At 41.7% G+C, this 17,284-nt stretch overlaps 1 protein-coding gene across 1 annotated transcript; it reads right to left on the reverse strand.

Moving 5' to 3' along the window:
- Nucleotides 1-381: 381 nt before the first annotated feature.
- LOC104102387 (uncharacterized) lies at nt 382-5,989 on the reverse strand. Its single transcript, XM_070191116.1, has 4 exons — nt 5,212-5,989; nt 3,212-3,361; nt 2,389-3,075; nt 382-1,790 (listed from the first exon to the last, which is right to left on the reverse strand). Exons 1-4 carry the CDS (start codon nt 5,545-5,547, stop codon nt 672-674), a joined length of 2,292 nt encoding a protein of 763 aa, XP_070047217.1. The 5' UTR covers nt 5,548-5,989; the 3' UTR covers nt 382-671.
- Between the last annotated feature and the right edge of the window lie 11,295 nt (nt 5,990-17,284).

The following is a 17,284-nucleotide window of genomic DNA, read 5'->3' on the forward strand; positions in this document are numbered from 1 at the left end:
ATATCCCTGACACTACGGAACTAAAAGGAAAGTCACAAATCATCTTCAGAACAGGAGCTGCAGTTAATGTTTTGCCAAGTATGTTTTACATATTTATTTTAATAACCGAAATCGATGAGGGCTACCATCTGCTCCCTCCGTTTTAATTTAGATGAAATAGTTTGATTCGACACGGAGTTTTAAAAAAAAAAGACTTTTAAAACTTTGGTCTTAAAAGCTTTGTGGGGCCATAACATTTGTGCGATTATAAAAATTTCTCATTAAGGGTAAAATGAAAAGTTTAAAGTTGATTTATTTTCAAATTTAAAAATGTAACATTTATCTTGGAACAGACTAAAACGGAAAGTACCTCATCTAATTTGAAACGGAGAGTACCTCATCTAATTTGAAACGGAGGGAGTATTTATGATTCCAAAGACAGAAGATTGATAAGCAATTTACAAACTTTTGCTTGGATAGAAGCAAGGGAAAAGGTGCCACAGAAAGTAAGTAAACTAAACCTATCTTACTGTAATGCAACATAACGTGGGAAGGGGAAACACAAAGATCCTCTTAAACCACTTGAAGAGATGATATCGGCTTGCTTCTTAAAGCCATTCATCCCATCACTAACAACAGAAAAGAAAACTCGTTAGGAATTATCACACTTCCTAAATTTACAAATTAAGTCTCTATGCAAAAATCTCTGTCATTGCAACTGCAGGAAGCTCTTGTGCAGCCGTCGCCATCTCTAGTGCCAGAGTTATGGGTGCTTGTTGTTGTAAATGGGTGAAGTGAAGTTCAATCTGAAGCCGATGATGAAGAGGGGTTGATGTTATCAAACCTTTCTTGATATCGGTCTGCAGTTCCCTGATTGGTATCGCAGCCAAAAAACTCTTGATGTATTCTTTGCATGACTCTTTACCTTGACAGAGAATTTCTTCTGCGCTTCCAGCCTTCACTGCTTCATCTGATTTGTTCACTGCTTCACTGTCTGGAGAACCAGCTTTGGAGTTTGTGTGAGGAGCATCGCAAGGTTTTGGCTCCACTGTTGTAGCAATGATCTGCTGATCAGCAGCTGGCTTTTCTTCTGTTGAATAAGTAGTGCTTGGCTGTTTATATATGGTTGTATCCTTGTCAAACTTCAGTATATAAGCTTGATCGCAGCCCTCATAGAGTCTCTCACCTAAGGTGTCAATGATGTAATAAGTTTCTGCTTCAACCTTCAGGACAAAAAAATGGTCGTTCCAACTGACAATATAGATTTGTGGTTCACCAACAGAAGCATACTCTAATCCAGCACGGCTAATTTCATCCCAAATATTGTCAAAGGACATAGCACCATGCAAAAAATCAAATCCTCCCTCATCCATTCCATCAGGGTGGAAAAATCCAACAAACGACTTCCCTGGCACAACAGATATCGAGCGAATTTTGGCTTGAAGGACCGTCTCCAGATCAAAGTGCTTGTCAAGGAACCGCTCCCTGTATGTTTCATTCTCACAAAGTTTCCTCCACTCTAATGAACCTTCTCTAATTAAGCTATCAAACTGCGACTTAATGGGCATGAGATCACGGTTGTTCTGCAACCAATCAGCAAGCACAGCAACAAGGGCTGTGCATGCACTTTCTCCAGCAGCTCGCTCACTTCGTTGGTCAATGGAAGCAAAGAATACCTGAGTTTGAAGCTTCATGTGTCCATCTCGACTTACTATCTCTCTCTGTTCCCAAGAACCAACAGCAAAATTATCATCACCAAACTCAGATACTGAAGATCGATTTGCAGTGGAGTCTTCCTCTACCTTGTGCCACTGCTAGACAATATCAAAATTTACTTATCTCCAGAATAATCACAGTGATGTCAAAAGAACGAAAAGAGTATGTCAAAGCATTAAGCTTCAGGCATCAATGAACAAGTGAATAACTGTTGTATAATGAATGACACATTAAGAGATTTGCAAATAACAAAACGGCAAATTGGTACTTACAAAAAAATATTGAAATGGCCACAAATAGCAATATATTAGATAATTTGACACAGCGTTGAGTATCAACATTGACTCATTAGATGTATATGGTAAGCAAATTACTAAGTAATAGGTTTTGAATACTAAATAGTCTAATTTATTTGAAACAACAATGTAGTTTGTGCTGACCAGATATACTAAAGTGTTCTTCATGAATTAGTGGTTCAGCTTCAACTTTAACTAGACATATTACTAGAAAAAAGCATTATGCCTACCTTTCTACATGTCATTATCAAAGCAAGGATGCTTTATGCAGAAGTCCAAGTAGTATGGGCAACACAAATAAAGCATAATCTGAATCCAAAATGAGGCTTTTGGGTTCCAAGTACAGCACAATATTACGAGGTGGAGCATCTGGCAAAAAAGAGGCTAAGGATCTTACCCCAAATGACAGAGATTCATCAGAACTGAGCTGCCGACGATCAAAGTCAATATCATCTCCACCTTCTTCTCCATAATCCTTCTTCAACAATGGTTCCCCCTTGGATTTAGGAGATCTAAAGCTCAGCTTCCTCTTCCTCCAAGGCAGGATACTACGCTTTGAATTCTGCAGAACTACAGGATCAGAAGCACAGGTGATCTGGTCATCCATTTGCGAGCAGCCCACATCTGATCTGCGGTTGCTAAAGTAAACCCAATCCTCACCCTCAGTATTGTCCCTTGTAGTAGAATGAAACGAAACTCCAGCACAATTCGCATAACCCAATGGACCATAACTAAATGACTTCCTAACAGTACGATCCTCCTTTCCCTCATCCGACTCTCCTTCTTCATACTCATCATGGGAGTCGGAATCAAAAGGATAAGCATACTCCCCCTCTTCGCTCCTAGCTGAGCATCTCCCTTCACTACCCTCTTCTTCTCGACATGCTTTCTTTGCTCTCCGGGTTGATACATATTCTGTAAATATTTTAACCTTTCTGAGGCCAGCTTTAAGTGCAGAAAGCTCATCTTTTTCTGTTGGTGGATTTTCTCCAGACCGTGTTGGAGATTGAACAGGAGCTAGTGGCCTCTGAACCAACTCTGTCGACTCTTGGGCAGCTCTTAGTTCGAACAAGCTAAGCGATATCTGCATGACATGTAGAGATCGAGTCAAGTAATAATAATAATAATAATAATAATAATAATAATAATAGAAGGGGCAATAGGTCTTTGAGGATTGTAGCAGTAAGAATAACATGTTAAATAAACTCAGAGGAACATACACGAAGTGTGGGCCGAATCTCAGAAGCACCCCCTGGAACTGCCAGAGGAATGTTTAGTTTAAATTCTTTCTCCTCTATCTTGGCAGCAAATTCAGCAACATTTAAGACAGCTGTACCAAGAACAGGTGCCTTATTCTTAGCATTCATACCCTGGAGCAGAAAAAGAATCAGCACATCGCGATGAAGGCATCAGCGAATAACTAAAGAAAAAGATGGTTATGCTAGACATAAGAATCTAAAGTGCACAAAAAAATCTCCATCTTTAACCAGCAAAAACTACCTGTGAAAATCAAATAATATAAATTGCAGAACATGATAAGGAAGGTGAACCTTACGACAAACTAAACCCCAAAAATTGAACCATAAATCGGTTCACGGATTAAGAAACTGAGATACATAAATTTGAAAGAATTTTGAGTATACAAACCATATCCTTAAGAGTCAAAACTTGTTTTAATTGAAACAGACGGAAAAAACCCCCCTTCTGTTAGAAATATGAAAGAACCTTTCTGAATTGGAGGGGGGGGGGGGGGCAAGTGCACTGTGCAGTAGTTCAAGATCTGCATAAATCCTTGGGACAATAATGTAGCCAACGCATTAGGTGGGGTATAAACATAACTGCCGGTTAGTGTCTATATTGGTATCATACTTTCACTTATAAGTGGCAAACGATCCAGAAGAAACACAAGCTGTCCTTTATCATCATCTTAGCTCAATCTCCAAAATCCCACAAGTTTCATTAAATGGATTACTGTTTAACTCTGCAAGTGTTTTATAGATCACATTAGGAGATCTACTTGACAAAACAAACCTCGCTCCAAACAAAAATGCACTGACAAAGTTTTTTAGATTTTCTTTTAACCATTAATAGAAGACAAGCTATCTATTAGACTAAACCAATAAAAAGGACAGAAAGAACTACATATCGTGTTTCCAGCCTTCTGACATAACCTTACTATCATGTTTAAAAGTAGGCACTACAGAATCCAAGCAAACAAAATCTACTCTGCAAGACCCACCCAATAAGAAGGTAACCAAAAGAGGCAGATATGTTCAGCACTGAAAAAAAGGCAACCAACAGATAAAAAGCGACAAATCCACCGAACAAATCATTAAGATAACCGAAGGTAAGAGGTTTAGCTTAAGCAATGGGTGCAACACGACAAAAATGAGATCCGCGGCATCTACTGCCTAATTGGAAACAACACCATAAATCTCAATATGTGGTGGCTTCATAAACTACAAATTCTATAGAAATATTCCTTCGCTTGTTGGTTTCCATCTCAGGTAATGTAAGCATAACCACCACGATCTATCCTTTTGAAAGAAAACAGACACAATAACCACTGAACTCGATTCAAAGTAGAATGCAGAATAAGATATTTCCCAAGAAATTATCAAGATATCGTGTAGAGCCTTTGAAACAATTTTAAAATAAAATATTAGACATAGGCACAGTTTTCTACAAACAATTAGTCCAAAATTGGTTATATCACATAGACATTTATTTCTACAGGGTTGTCAATCCATCTAAAATCAAACCATGAATACAACAACAACAACAACAACAACCCAGTATAATCCCACTAATGGGGCTTTGGGAGGGTAGTGTGTACGCAGACCTTATCCCTACCCTGGGGTAGAGAGGGCTAGAGACGCCGTTTCCGATAGACCCTCGGCTCCCTCCCTCCAACAACAACCCATGAATACTGAAAAACAAATAATGAACAATATGGCAAGAAATGACAATGAAAACTCATTTGCAATAGAACATATCATTTTCCTCTTCTCCTTTGATTACATATAAAACACCAAACACAACTCCAAACATAAATTCTACCAGTCATAATCTAAAAGTCTAAAAGATAAAGAGAACAAGGAAAAAAATACTTACTAATTAAAGAATCTAAGTAATTAGTAACATTTTCAAGAAATTAGTACATAAGGCAAGACATTGAATATGATAATTGCAAGAACGAAAAAGAAAGAGAGAGTCTCACATTAAGCACAGTGAAGGCGATTTCCCAGGGATGAAACACATTGTCCTTGTAGCCAGAAAGATTACAGAGCCCCTCAAACTCTTCATCCCACTCCACCAAAACGGCACCGTCTGCTCCATCTTTCACCTCTTCTTCTTTAGTGCAGTTCCTCTTCACTGTCTTTCTAAAAGCAGCTATCTTTGGGGGCCCTTTCCACCTGATCTCCACCGCCACGCCGCCGCCGCCCACGGCGGAGGAAGCCACCAAATTTTCAAGCCTGCTTACAAGAAGCTTCACCTCAAATTTCTTGGATATAAGAGGCGGCCATGGACGCCACTTCATCATCTTCACCACCATTTCAAATCGCAAAAAGATTCGGTTTTTTCAACACCCTTTTCAAGAAAATCTTGGATTTTGTTGAAAGATCCGTGAGGACTACATGGGTTTTTTTTTTGGGGGGGGGGGGGGGGGGGGGAATGAAAATGGCTTTGGCTTTAGAGAGGAAACGATTGAATTCTTTCAAATTTTCTCTGGAGATTTTCCAAGAAAATATAGCTAGAGAGAGAAGAATATGCCGTCAAGTTTTTCAGGGTACCTCAACAAATATATAAATATGCGTTTGTCTTTGTTGGTGTGTGTGTGTGTGAGAGAGAGAGAGAGAGGGAGAGAGAGAGAGACTAGGGGAGGTTAAACCGAGGTTTTCAAAGTGTGTGATTTGTGTTTTGGGTTCTTGTGTTGTGTGGATAAAACAACAACCCCGGATGTGCCCGTGGGGGTGGGTGGTTAGAAAGGGGTGAGTGGGTCGGTGAAAGTGTTGATTGTGATTTGCCGAATATAACGGCGTGGGAACAAGCAAGTTGACTTGCATTCTACCTTTTTTGATGGTCAAGATAATCAAAGATTAGGTTGGTTCAAAGCTGGGAAATTCTTGGTGGTTTGTCTCATATTTCCTTTTCTTATTTTCTAGTTTCTTTTTATAGCATTCGCTGATGGTTTCCTTCTCAAATTTTTGGTATCCGGGATTCCAATTAATTTGAATTTGTTCGACGTGAGACCTATTAAAATAAAAAACACTCTCTGGTTAAAGGTAGGAAATTTTATCAATCCCGCACCTTGATAGTGAATTTGTTATTTTCTTACTTCATAAGTTTTCTACATAAGATAATATTTACTCTGATTGTTCTAGGTCATATATCAGAAAATAAAGAGGGTACAGTGATATTGTTTGGTGATAAAACTTACGTGAACACAAAATTGTAACTAAATGCGGCATATTAATTAAGTGGTTTAAATGACAACTTAAGTGGTTTTAAACACAATTTTGCAATCTAGAAGTTAATGTGCGTAAAGAGAAAAATTTGGCCTTACTCATTAAGCTTTGTTACGTATATGCAAAGAGTAACTATTTTCGATATGGTATGCAAAAATCAATGTGTAAATTCAGTTTGCTAGTGTTTAGAAACTAACAGTTGTAGGGAAAACAATTTACTCTTTAGTGTTTAAATAGAAAATTGAAGCTTACTTCTTGATGATCATTAGGTACATGCAAAAAGGGTAACGATTTTCGACATGGTTTACAAAAATCAACGCGTACCATAGTCTTTTACTATTTGAAAATAGCAAACAGTTGTGAAGACGCTTGCTTACATATTTAATCCAAGTAAATATCACACGGGGGGAAAAGGATTACATGTTGAAAAGGGGAATGCTCTCTGCGCACGTTTAGCTGGGTTTGCTAACGTTGTTTTACCCTAAAAATCGAGTAACAATTAAATTTGTAATGTGATTTTAAGGATACGCAATTTTACTCAATACTAGTTGATTAACTTAGAGATAAATGATGCGAATTGATAAAAATGTAAAACAAACCAATGCTTGAACAATGTCCTCAAGCTGATGAACCCTCAAGAATAATGAAGTAAGAACAATTTAAAGAACGGTAAGTTGATGAACCAAAGCAAGAGATATTATATTGCCTTAATATTCGTGAATGTCAGATGCTTACAAATGATGGGGACTCACCTTTATATACTAGAGGATTCCTAGTTATGGTACAATTCTATTACGGAAATAAATCTCATGATTGGTACCAATAACCGCTCTTGATTTGATCTGTTCTGGGATTTCCGCCGTGATCTTCGATCGGTTACGGATATCTCGTCATTCTGTTATTATGCTCCCCTCGAAGTCGGTCATACTTGGTCTCGATTATTGCTAGCCTCGGTCTCAACGTACACTTCGATCTCTATGTTCGATGTCTCATCTTCGAGCTCGGGTCTGATTTATTACGAGGCTACCCCCAATGCAACTCCCTTATCTCGATCAAACAGCAAAATCGGGTAGACCGTATATAGATAGTCCCCTCGTTTCTTGGAGTGTAACGAAAAAAAAACGAATTGAGCCTTCGATTTAGTACCTCGACCAATTATGACATCACACTCGTGACGTAAGGCGACCGAAGCGTCGCGTCTACACAGTTCTCAAGATCATTAATTAGTGTCAGTTGACAGTCGGCCACCAGTGTTTTCAAACTATCATAGCAGATATTATAAATAGACCTTCTTCATAACTTTCACAAATTTTACTTTCAAAATTTTCCCTAATCTTCAAAAACTCTTTTACTCCCTTCAAGCTTATCAATTTTGTCGGTTCTTCAAACCCCGTTTGCCAATCTTTTCTTACAACAACAAGTTTCGTCTTCTTTTTTATTTTTCCTCATATAACAATAGCGAAAACATCAAAAGTTGTTCCTCAGAAGGAAAAAGCTTCCTCATCGCAGTTGGCCGGTGATAAAACGCTGGTGGAGCCACCCATCGAAGAGTGCGTTCCCGGGTCATTCGACCTCACTTCTGATTTTAAAGTTGAAAAACCCTCTTCGGTTCCTGGCCGATGTGAGCCCATGTCGAGATATATATGCTCGATAACTGAAGGCGATCTTGAGCAAGTGAAAAAAGATTGCCACTGGGAAAACAAAGAGGTGGTGGTTCCTACCCCCGAGGAGGATATCACCACTCATGTGAAAGGGTTTTTAAGTGTTTACACTTACCCTTTCACGTTGGGTCCCGTCGATCCCGCTATAATCGACTTTTGCCGCCAATACCATATAACCCTAGGCTAAATCCACCACTCTTTTTGGCGCATCGTTATTTTGCTCCGATTCTTCATAAGCAAGGTCGAAGGGATGCCTTTCACCCTCGATCATCTCATTAGACTATACAGCCCCCATCTCTATCGAGGCGGATTAGTAAGGCTTCAGCGCCGAGCCATAAAGGTGCTGTTCTCGAGCATAGACGAGGACAAAGATCGAGGATGGATGGGCCAGTTTGTCTGAGTCCGGACTTCTGACATAATCCCGGCCGAGAAGATGCCATTCCCCGAGGAATGGAACATGAAGCGTAAGTACAAACCCATTAACAATTTCTGTTGATTGTTTTGCTTCCTTTATCTTTTTTCATCTACATCCTTCCTTATGGTGCAACGGTCTCTTGGGTGCCCGGTGCGATCCCGAATCTTGCAGGCTGGGTTCAGAAACTAGCCTCGACTTCCTCGTACGCTGAGTGCTCGTGGCGCGAGCATCTGACATTCACGAATATAAAGGCAATATATCTCTTGCTTCGGTTTATCAACTTACCGTTCTTTAAATTGTTCTTACTTCATTATTCTCGAGGGTTCATGAGCTTGAGGACATTGTTCAAGCATTGGTTTATTTTACATTCTTGTCAATTCGCATCATTTATCTCTAAGTTAATCAACTAGTATTGAGCAAAATCGCGTATCCTTAAAATCACATTACAAGTTTAATTGTTACTCGATTTTTAGGGTAAAACAGTTTGGCGCCCACCGTGGGGCTAAGGATAATAGTGATTGCTTAATATTTTAGCCTTCATAAACACACTGCTTTTACACTTGTTCTTGTAAGTGCTTTTGACTTCAGGAATCAACATGTCAAACTCTCAAGCAGTACCCACTCACACTGATACCGTCCTTGGTCTTCATGGCGAAAATGATCACATGGTTGCCCTGGGAAACGGAGTGCCTCCAATCAATCCCGACGCACCACAAGTCGTGTATCCGGTTGATGTCAATTCTCGTGTCATCATTCGTGGGGATTTAGGTGCCGACCCTGAAAATAGTGTTCGTAGAGACACTCGGGCAGTCGATCAAAATGCACAAAGCAGTGAAGAAGGCGGGATTAGCCTTCGAATGATATTTGAAATGTTGCAAACTCAGCAAGCTGCGATAGTGCAACTCCAGAATCAAAATCGAGCACCAAGCAGAATTGAAGTCGATACATCGCAAGAAGTTATTCATAGGTTCGAACCGATACAGGAAACATTGAACGATAACGGATCGGTAACAAACCCCACCATCATGAAGGTGCTCGAGGAGCTCACCAAACGGATCGAATTGGGAGAAAAGAAAATCAAAACCAACGACAAGAAGGTAGAAACGTACAATTCATTGGTTGATCAAATACCGGGGGCACACCCGATCCTAAAAGGTCTGCATTCGAGGAAGTTCGTACAGAAGCCGTTCCCTCCAAGTGAGACACCGAAGCCCATCCCAAAATGTTTCGTATGCCGGACATACCTAAGTATAATGGGACCACCTATCCCAACGAGCATGTCACCTCCTATACATGCGTTATCAAAGGTAACGATTTGGAAGATGACGAGATCGAATTTGTTCTATTGACGAAGTTCGAAGAAACTCTGTCAAAGGGAGTAATGATCTGGTATCACAACTTGCCGCCAAATTCCATCGACTCATTTGCCATGTTGGCAGATTCTTTCGTAAAGGCACACGTCGGGGCCATAAAAGTTGCGACGAGGAAATCAGACCTTTTCAAAGTAAAACAGAAGGATAATGAAATGCTAAGGGAGTTCGTGTCCCGATTTCAAATGGAACGCATGGAGTTGCCACCAGTCACAGATGATTGGGTTGTTTAAGATTTCACTCAGGGTTTGAATGAACGGAGTTCGATAGCGTCACGACAACTGAAGCAAAATTTGATCGAATATCCAGCGGTGACTTGGGACGATGTACATAATCGATATCAATCAAAGATCAGGGTCGAAGATGACTAGTTAGGAGCTTCTTCCGACTCAGTATATCCAAACAGGTCCGCAGTCAGAAATCAGAGGGACATCGATAGAGAGCCTCAGTCGAACAAAGACCGATATCAGCCATACATTGCAGATCGTAGGAACGGCGCCCTGGGATGCAACTCCACCCGGAATGATCGAAGAAGCGATCGAGAATAGAGTTCTAGGGGACTTATGAGCAAAAATGGTTTTGATAAGCACGCCGATCATACAGAGGCACAACGATTGTCGGAGTATAATTTTAGTGTCGCCACATCAGGTATTGTATCAGCAATCGGAAGAATCAAAGATACCAGATGGCCGAGGCCCATACAGACCGATCCTTCCCAAAGAAACCTCAATCTGATGTTTAAGTATCATGGCACACATGGCCACAAAACCGAGGATTGCAGGCAACTAAGAGAGGAGGTAGCCCGTATATTCAACAAGGGCCACCTTCGAGACTTATTAAGTGATCGAACCAAGAATCATTTCAGAGAAAGGGATGCCAACAGGAAAAATGAACAGGAAGAGCCACAGCATGTAATCCACATGATCGTTGGCGGGGTCGATATCCCATAAGGGCCCATGTTCAAACGCACTAAGGTATCAATTACTAGGGAAAAACGGACCCGAGATTATGTGCCAGAAGGCATCGTATCATTCAACTATGAGGAAGCAGAAGGAATTTCTCAACCCCACAACGACGCTCTGGTAATTTCTATCTTTATGAATAAAGTTCAAGTTAAGCGTGTTTTAGTGGATTCATGTAGATCGGCGAATATCATCCGATCAAGGGTCATAGAGCAGCTCGGCCAACAAGACCAAATCGTGCCCGCAGCTCGGGTCCTGAACGGCTTCAACATGGCCAGCGAAACGACAAAAAGGAGAGATCATTCTATCGGAAAACGTGGCCGAAACTATTCAAGAAACCAAGTTCCATGTAATCGAGGGCGACATGAGGTACAACACCCTACTCGGAAGGAGAGATCATTCTACCGAAAAACGTGGCCGAAACTATTCAAGAAACCAAGTTCCATGTAATCGACTCTCCATCAAATGATAAAGTTTCCGATACCGGACGGGGTGAAAACAATACATGGGGAACATCATGCTGCAAAGGAAATGTCCGCGATCGATGAGGTGATACCAATATCGTCACTTTCAACGTCAAAGGGACCAGAATCAAAGGAGAAGCAGAAGGTCAAATAGCAACCACAGTCGCCGGCTTCGACCAGTTCGGAACAACAGGAAATTATCGAGGATGATGATTGCATGATCCCTCGAACCTTCATAACCCCCGAGGATTCTGATGCCACAAAGTCAACGGTCGAAGAGCTGGAACAAGTCATACTGATCGAGCATCTGCCCGATCGAAAGGTATACCTGGTCACGGGGTTAACTCCCGAGCTCAGGAAAAAACTCATTAAATTCCTTATTAAAAATATGGATTGTTTTGCTTGGACCTACCTTGACATGACAGGTATTCCACTCGAGATCACCACTCATCGATTGAGTTTGGACCCAAAGTTCAGACCGCTAAAGTAGAAGAGAAGGCCACAATCTGAGATAAAGCACGCGTTCATCAAGGACGAGGTAACCAAACTTCTTAAAATAGGATCCATCCGAGAAGTAAAATATTCCGATTGGTTAGCAAACGCAGTTGTAGTCCCCAAGAAGGGGAATAAACTTAGAATGTGTGTAGACTACAAAGACTTAAACAAAGCGTGCCCAAAGGATTCCTTTCCTTTGTCGAACATCGATCGCCTGATCGATGCCACGGCCGGCCACGAGACCCTCAACTTTCTCGATGCCTACTCCGGGTACAACCAAATATGAATCCCCGGAGGATCAGGAAAATACTTCATTTATCACTAAGTATGGAACTTATTACTATAATGTAATGTCGTTTGGGCTAAAAAATGTTGGCGCTACTTATCAACGCCTAGTAAATCGAATGTTCGAAGAACAAATAGGAAAATCCGTGGAGGTTTATATTGATGACATGCTAGTTAAGTCCTTGCGCGCAGAGGACCATTTGACACATTTACAGGAAACCTTCGACATATTGAGAAAATACAACATGAAGCTCAACCCCGAGAAATGCGCATTCGGGGTCGGTTCGGGCAAGTTTCTCGGCTTTATGGTGTCAAATCGGGGAATCGAGATCAACCGTGATAAAATCAAGGCAATCGAAGACCTCACAGTCGTGGACAGCGTTAACGCCGTACAAAGATTAACAGGACGGATAGCCGCTTTAGGTCGTTTCATCTCGAGGTCTTCGGATCGAAGCCACAGGTTCTTATCACTGCTCAAAGAGAAGAACAATTTCACTTGGACCCTAGAATGCCAACAGGCATTGGAAGAATTGAAAAGATATCTTTCGAACCCACCATTGCTTCACACCCCAAAAGCAGATGAGAAACTCTACTTATACTTGGCCGTCTTGGAGGTCGCGGTAAGTGGTGTCCTAGTTCGGGAAGAGCAAGGTACGCAATTTTCTGTTTACTACATTAGCCAAACTTTAGGTGAAGCAGAGATCTGGTACCCACACTTAGAAAAACCAACGCTTGCTTTAATAAGCGCCTCTAGGAAATTAAAACCGTATTTCCAATGCCACCCAATTTGTGTTGTAACCACTTATCCTCTTCACAACATTTTGCATAAGCCCGAGCTCTCGGGCCGACTGGCCAAATGGTCCGTCGAAATCAGTGGGTACGATATCGAGTATCAACCCCGAATGGCCATCAAGTCTCAAATCTTGGCAGATTCCGTCGAAAGGGAATTATTGCTAAAATTGGGTACATCCTCAAGGGTGTGGACTCTTTTCATAGACGGAGCTTCTAATATGAAGGGGTCCGGGTTAGGCATCGTTTTGAAGCCACCCACAGGCAATACAATTAGACAATCTATTAAAACCCCTAAGTTGACTAACAATGAGGCCAAGTATGAGGCCATGATTGCAGGTCTCGAGCTAGCTAAAGGTTTGGGAGCGGAAGTCATCGAGGCCAAGTGTGATTCCCAACTCGTGGTTAACCAGGTTAACAAAACCTTAGAAGTTCTAGAAGATCGAATGCAAAGGTACTTAGACAAATTACAGGTAACCTTACACCAGTTCAAAGAATGGACCCTACACCATGTACCTCGAGAGCAGAACGCTGAGGCCGATGCCCTTGCAAATTTGCGGTCGTTAGTCGAAGATGATGAAATTAGCTCGAGGACTGTCGTACGGCTTTTGAAGTCGGTAGTCGAAGAAGGCCATGCCAAAATAAACTCCACGAGCCTAACTTAGGATTGGAGGAACAAATTTATCGATTACCTAAAAAATGGGAAACTTTCGTCGAACTCTAATGAGTCGAGAACTCTACGAATGAAAGCTGCACGATTCACATTAGCCAAAGATGAAACATTATACAGAAGGATGTTCGATGGGCCGTTGGCGATATGCTTGGGTCTGGGAGACACCGATTACGTCCTACGAGAAATTCATGAGGGCACTTGTGGGAACCATTGTGGCATCGAATCACTAGTTCACAAAGTCATCAGAGCAGGGTATTATTGGGACAGTATGGAAAAAGATACTAAGGAGTTCGTTCGAAAATGTGACAAATTCCAAAGACATGCACCGATGATTCATCAGCCTGGGGAGCAACTTCATTCAGTCTTGTCCCCATGGCCGTTCATGAAATGGGGAATGGATATCGTCGACCCTCTGCTATCGGCCCCAGGTAAAGCTAAGTTCATTTTATTTATGACTGACTATTTCTCTAAATGGGTTGAAGTACAGGCTTTCGAGAAAGTCAGAGAGAAAGAAGTTATAGACTTCATTTGGGATCACATCGTATGCAGATTCGGGATACCCGCCGAGATAGTGTGCGACAATGGAAAATAATTTATCGGCAGCAAAATAACGAAGTTCGTCGAAGATCACAAAATAAAAAGGATATTATCAACGTCGTATCATCCTAGTGGGAACGGACAGGCCGAGTCGACGAACAAGACCATCATTCAAAACCTAAAGAAAAGGTTGAACGACGCTAAGGGGAAATGGAGAGAAATTCTGTCCGAAGTCCTATGGACATATTGGACAACGATAAAATCTAGTACGGGGGAAACACTGTCTCCTGAGTATATGGCGCCGAAGCTCTGATCCTGGTCGAAGTCGGGGAACCAAGCATCAAGTTTCGATACATAACGGAAGAATCAAATCACGAGGCTATGAACACAAGCCTCGAATTACTAGACAAAAAACGGGAAACCGCCCTCGTTCTAATGGCCGCCCAAAAACAACGAATCGAAAGATACTATAATTGAAGACCCAATCTTCGACATTTCAAAATAGGGGACTTAGTTTTGAGAAAAGTCACCCTCAACACTCGAGATCCAAACGAGGGGAAACTCAGCCCAAATTGGGAAGGACCATATCAGGTCCTCGATATCATCGAAAAGGGATCTTATAAGCTTGGCACGATGAACGGCGAACAACTACCAAATAATTGGAACATCTCACTCCTCGAACGATATTATTGCTAAGGTATGACTCTCTCCCTTTTTCGTTTATATTCAATACTAACTTATTGTAGGTGTTAGGTCAAAGACATCGAGACCTCGGGTTTTAAAGCATGCGTTGCACTCTTTTTTCCTTAGATCGGGTTTTTGTCCCAAATGGGTTTTCCGGTGAGGTTTTTAACGAGGCAATAATTATATGTGCTACCTGGGGACAATTCAACAGTATCCGAGGCTTCTTTACAATCAACCTCGAAAACTGGGGGGCATCACCCTCGGATGTAATGTCTTCAAGAAAGATGCTTCATGTCAGCAGGGCCTCGATAGGAAAATTCTCTAAAAGGCCAAACGGTCAAACGAACCGTGCCCACATAGATTGCCTGAGCCCTAATGGTAAAACATGTACGCATGAATGATCTATTGAAAGAAGTACTTTTTCCTCACCAGATGTTTCATGCCTTAGTAAGATTTCTACTTTACAATTTCGCACTTACGATATATTATGGAAACTGACTCAAAAGCCAATCGCAACTAAAGCTCGAGAAATTAACCTCGTATTCGGGGACTGCCATCCGAAAATAAACTTCAAAATCTTAAAGACCTTAAAAAGGCAATCCTCGATTTTATAGGCCACGGCCATCCCATCCAGGGACTGATACTTCGAACAAGCTTGAAGTATAATCGATAAACAAGCCCAATGAGCAAATATCGAGTTAAAGGCTACGACCAAACTAACACGGTTCGGAGACGTCCGAATTCCGTAATCAAATAGGCCTTCAAACATTCTCATAAAACCGGTTTAAAAAGGGCTACCCTCGGCAAATTTACTTAGGGTTTCAATAACATCAACCCTCGAAAACCTTAAGAGGTACCAAATTGAACAAATTTATGCTAAGGCATAACAAAGTTTTTGATAACACTGATGGGTAAAAATCTATCTTATGCTAAAGCATAACAAATTTTTATTAAAACTTTTAAGCCAAAAAAAAGGGAAAAAGCCACTCTTTCGAGGCCATATCGGCCCGATTCAAGAGCCTAAGGGCCATTACATTGTTGAGCTCGAGGACTCGCCCTCGCTTAACAAAAAAAACCTAAGGGTTTTTCTATTCCGAGTTCGAGCAAGTGCTCACTCGATTATAGAGACTATAGCAATCCGATTTTAACAAATATTTCACAAGACAACGAAGTGAGTCAAATTTCTCACAAGACCTAAAGTATATCAAAATTATCATGAGGCAAAAGCAAAACAGAGTTTTTACGAAACAGAAATCAAAGACAAATCGGAAAGAAAAAGGATCTTTCATATATGCAAAAGTATTTACAAGGACCACTGAGGGTCTTGCACAAAAATCCAAAAACAAAAAGGAGAAAAAATTCTAAGTGCCTAATCCTCCTCGAGAGCTTCATCTTTGTCTCCTCCGCTCTCGGATCCACTCGGGCTCCCGAAGTCATCGTCATCAGAGAGTAAAGCATTGGCTTCGTCCTCCAGTACTTTCGCATTCTCGACATCGGCCGTGAGGTCAAATCCACGAGCATGAATCTCTTCGAGAGTCTCTCTCCAAGACTAGTGCTTAGCATGCTCGGCAATGCAGGATTATCAAACCTAAGCAGCATCGTAAATTTCCTTTGCTATAGCATTAGTGGCTTCAGTATCGGCTCGGTAGACGGCCACGACCGCCTCCGTCTCGGATGTGGCCTTTGCAAGCTCAGCGGCCAACCGAGCCTTGAGTTCTTCAATTTTCTTGGCTCGAGCCAAGCTCTCCTCCTTCACGCTTCGGAGTTGACGCTCAACCAAAGACAGCTGTATCGCTCTCCGAGGCAAGGTGATCCATGCTCTGCTTCTACCCCAAAGTCTTTGTCTCTTTTACCTTAGCCTCCTCGCAAAGCTGCTCAATCTTTTCGGCCTTCTGTTGAACCTGCAGGATCTAAGGGTTAATCGCCAATATCAAATTAATATGTCAAGCTCCCTGAAAATTTATGTTACCTGCTCAATGAGATCGGTCTGCTCTTTATGAGCTTTTGCCAATTCGGCTCGGAGGTCCCTGATCTCCTCTTCTTTTTGCGGGCGTCTCTCTCCTCAGTATACCTTTTGAGATCAGCCTCACACCGGTTCAGCTCAACTCAAGATTTGGAAAACGCTTCTCGGTGGAGCGTCACAGCCTATGGAGAAAGGAAGGAAATCAGCCTCGGGGAAATAAAATCAAACGCAAACCTAATAACGGGGGTTGAAATTTACCTGGCTCAGGAGTCGCTGAGCCTTATAAAAAATGATGCATCCAGGTCGAAAACATCATCGACCCCCGTGAAGCAACCATTAAATATGTCATCCCCTCAGTGGGCCATTCCCATATCAGGGGTCTCAATAGACTGAGCCTCCCAAAATTGCCCTTCAGAAAATGTGGGGCCGGACGGCGAATCATCAATATTGATTTCCCCAAGCAAATCACTTGGGGCACTCTCTCCTTTTCGAAGGGCCTCAGAACCGGACCTTTCAGGCACGCCCG

This window comes from Nicotiana tomentosiformis, chromosome 1, assembly GCF_000390325.3.
Source record: "Nicotiana tomentosiformis chromosome 1, ASM39032v3, whole genome shotgun sequence".
NCBI lineage: Eukaryota > Viridiplantae > Streptophyta > Magnoliopsida > Solanales > Solanaceae > Nicotiana > Nicotiana tomentosiformis.

Coding starts and splice junctions, on each gene's coding strand:
- LOC104102387 (XM_070191116.1), bottom strand. CDS start 5,547: ATGGTGGTGAAGATGATGAAGTGGCGTCCATGGCCGCCTCTTATATCC. Junction 3,362..5,211: donor TCGCCTTCACTGTGCTTAAT/GTGAGACTCTCT, acceptor TTTCTGCTCCAG/GGTATGAATGCTAAGAATAA. Junction 1,791..2,388: donor ATGAATCTCTGTCATTTGGG/GTAAGATCCTTA, acceptor ATTGTCTAGCAG/TGGCACAAGGTAGAGGAAGA.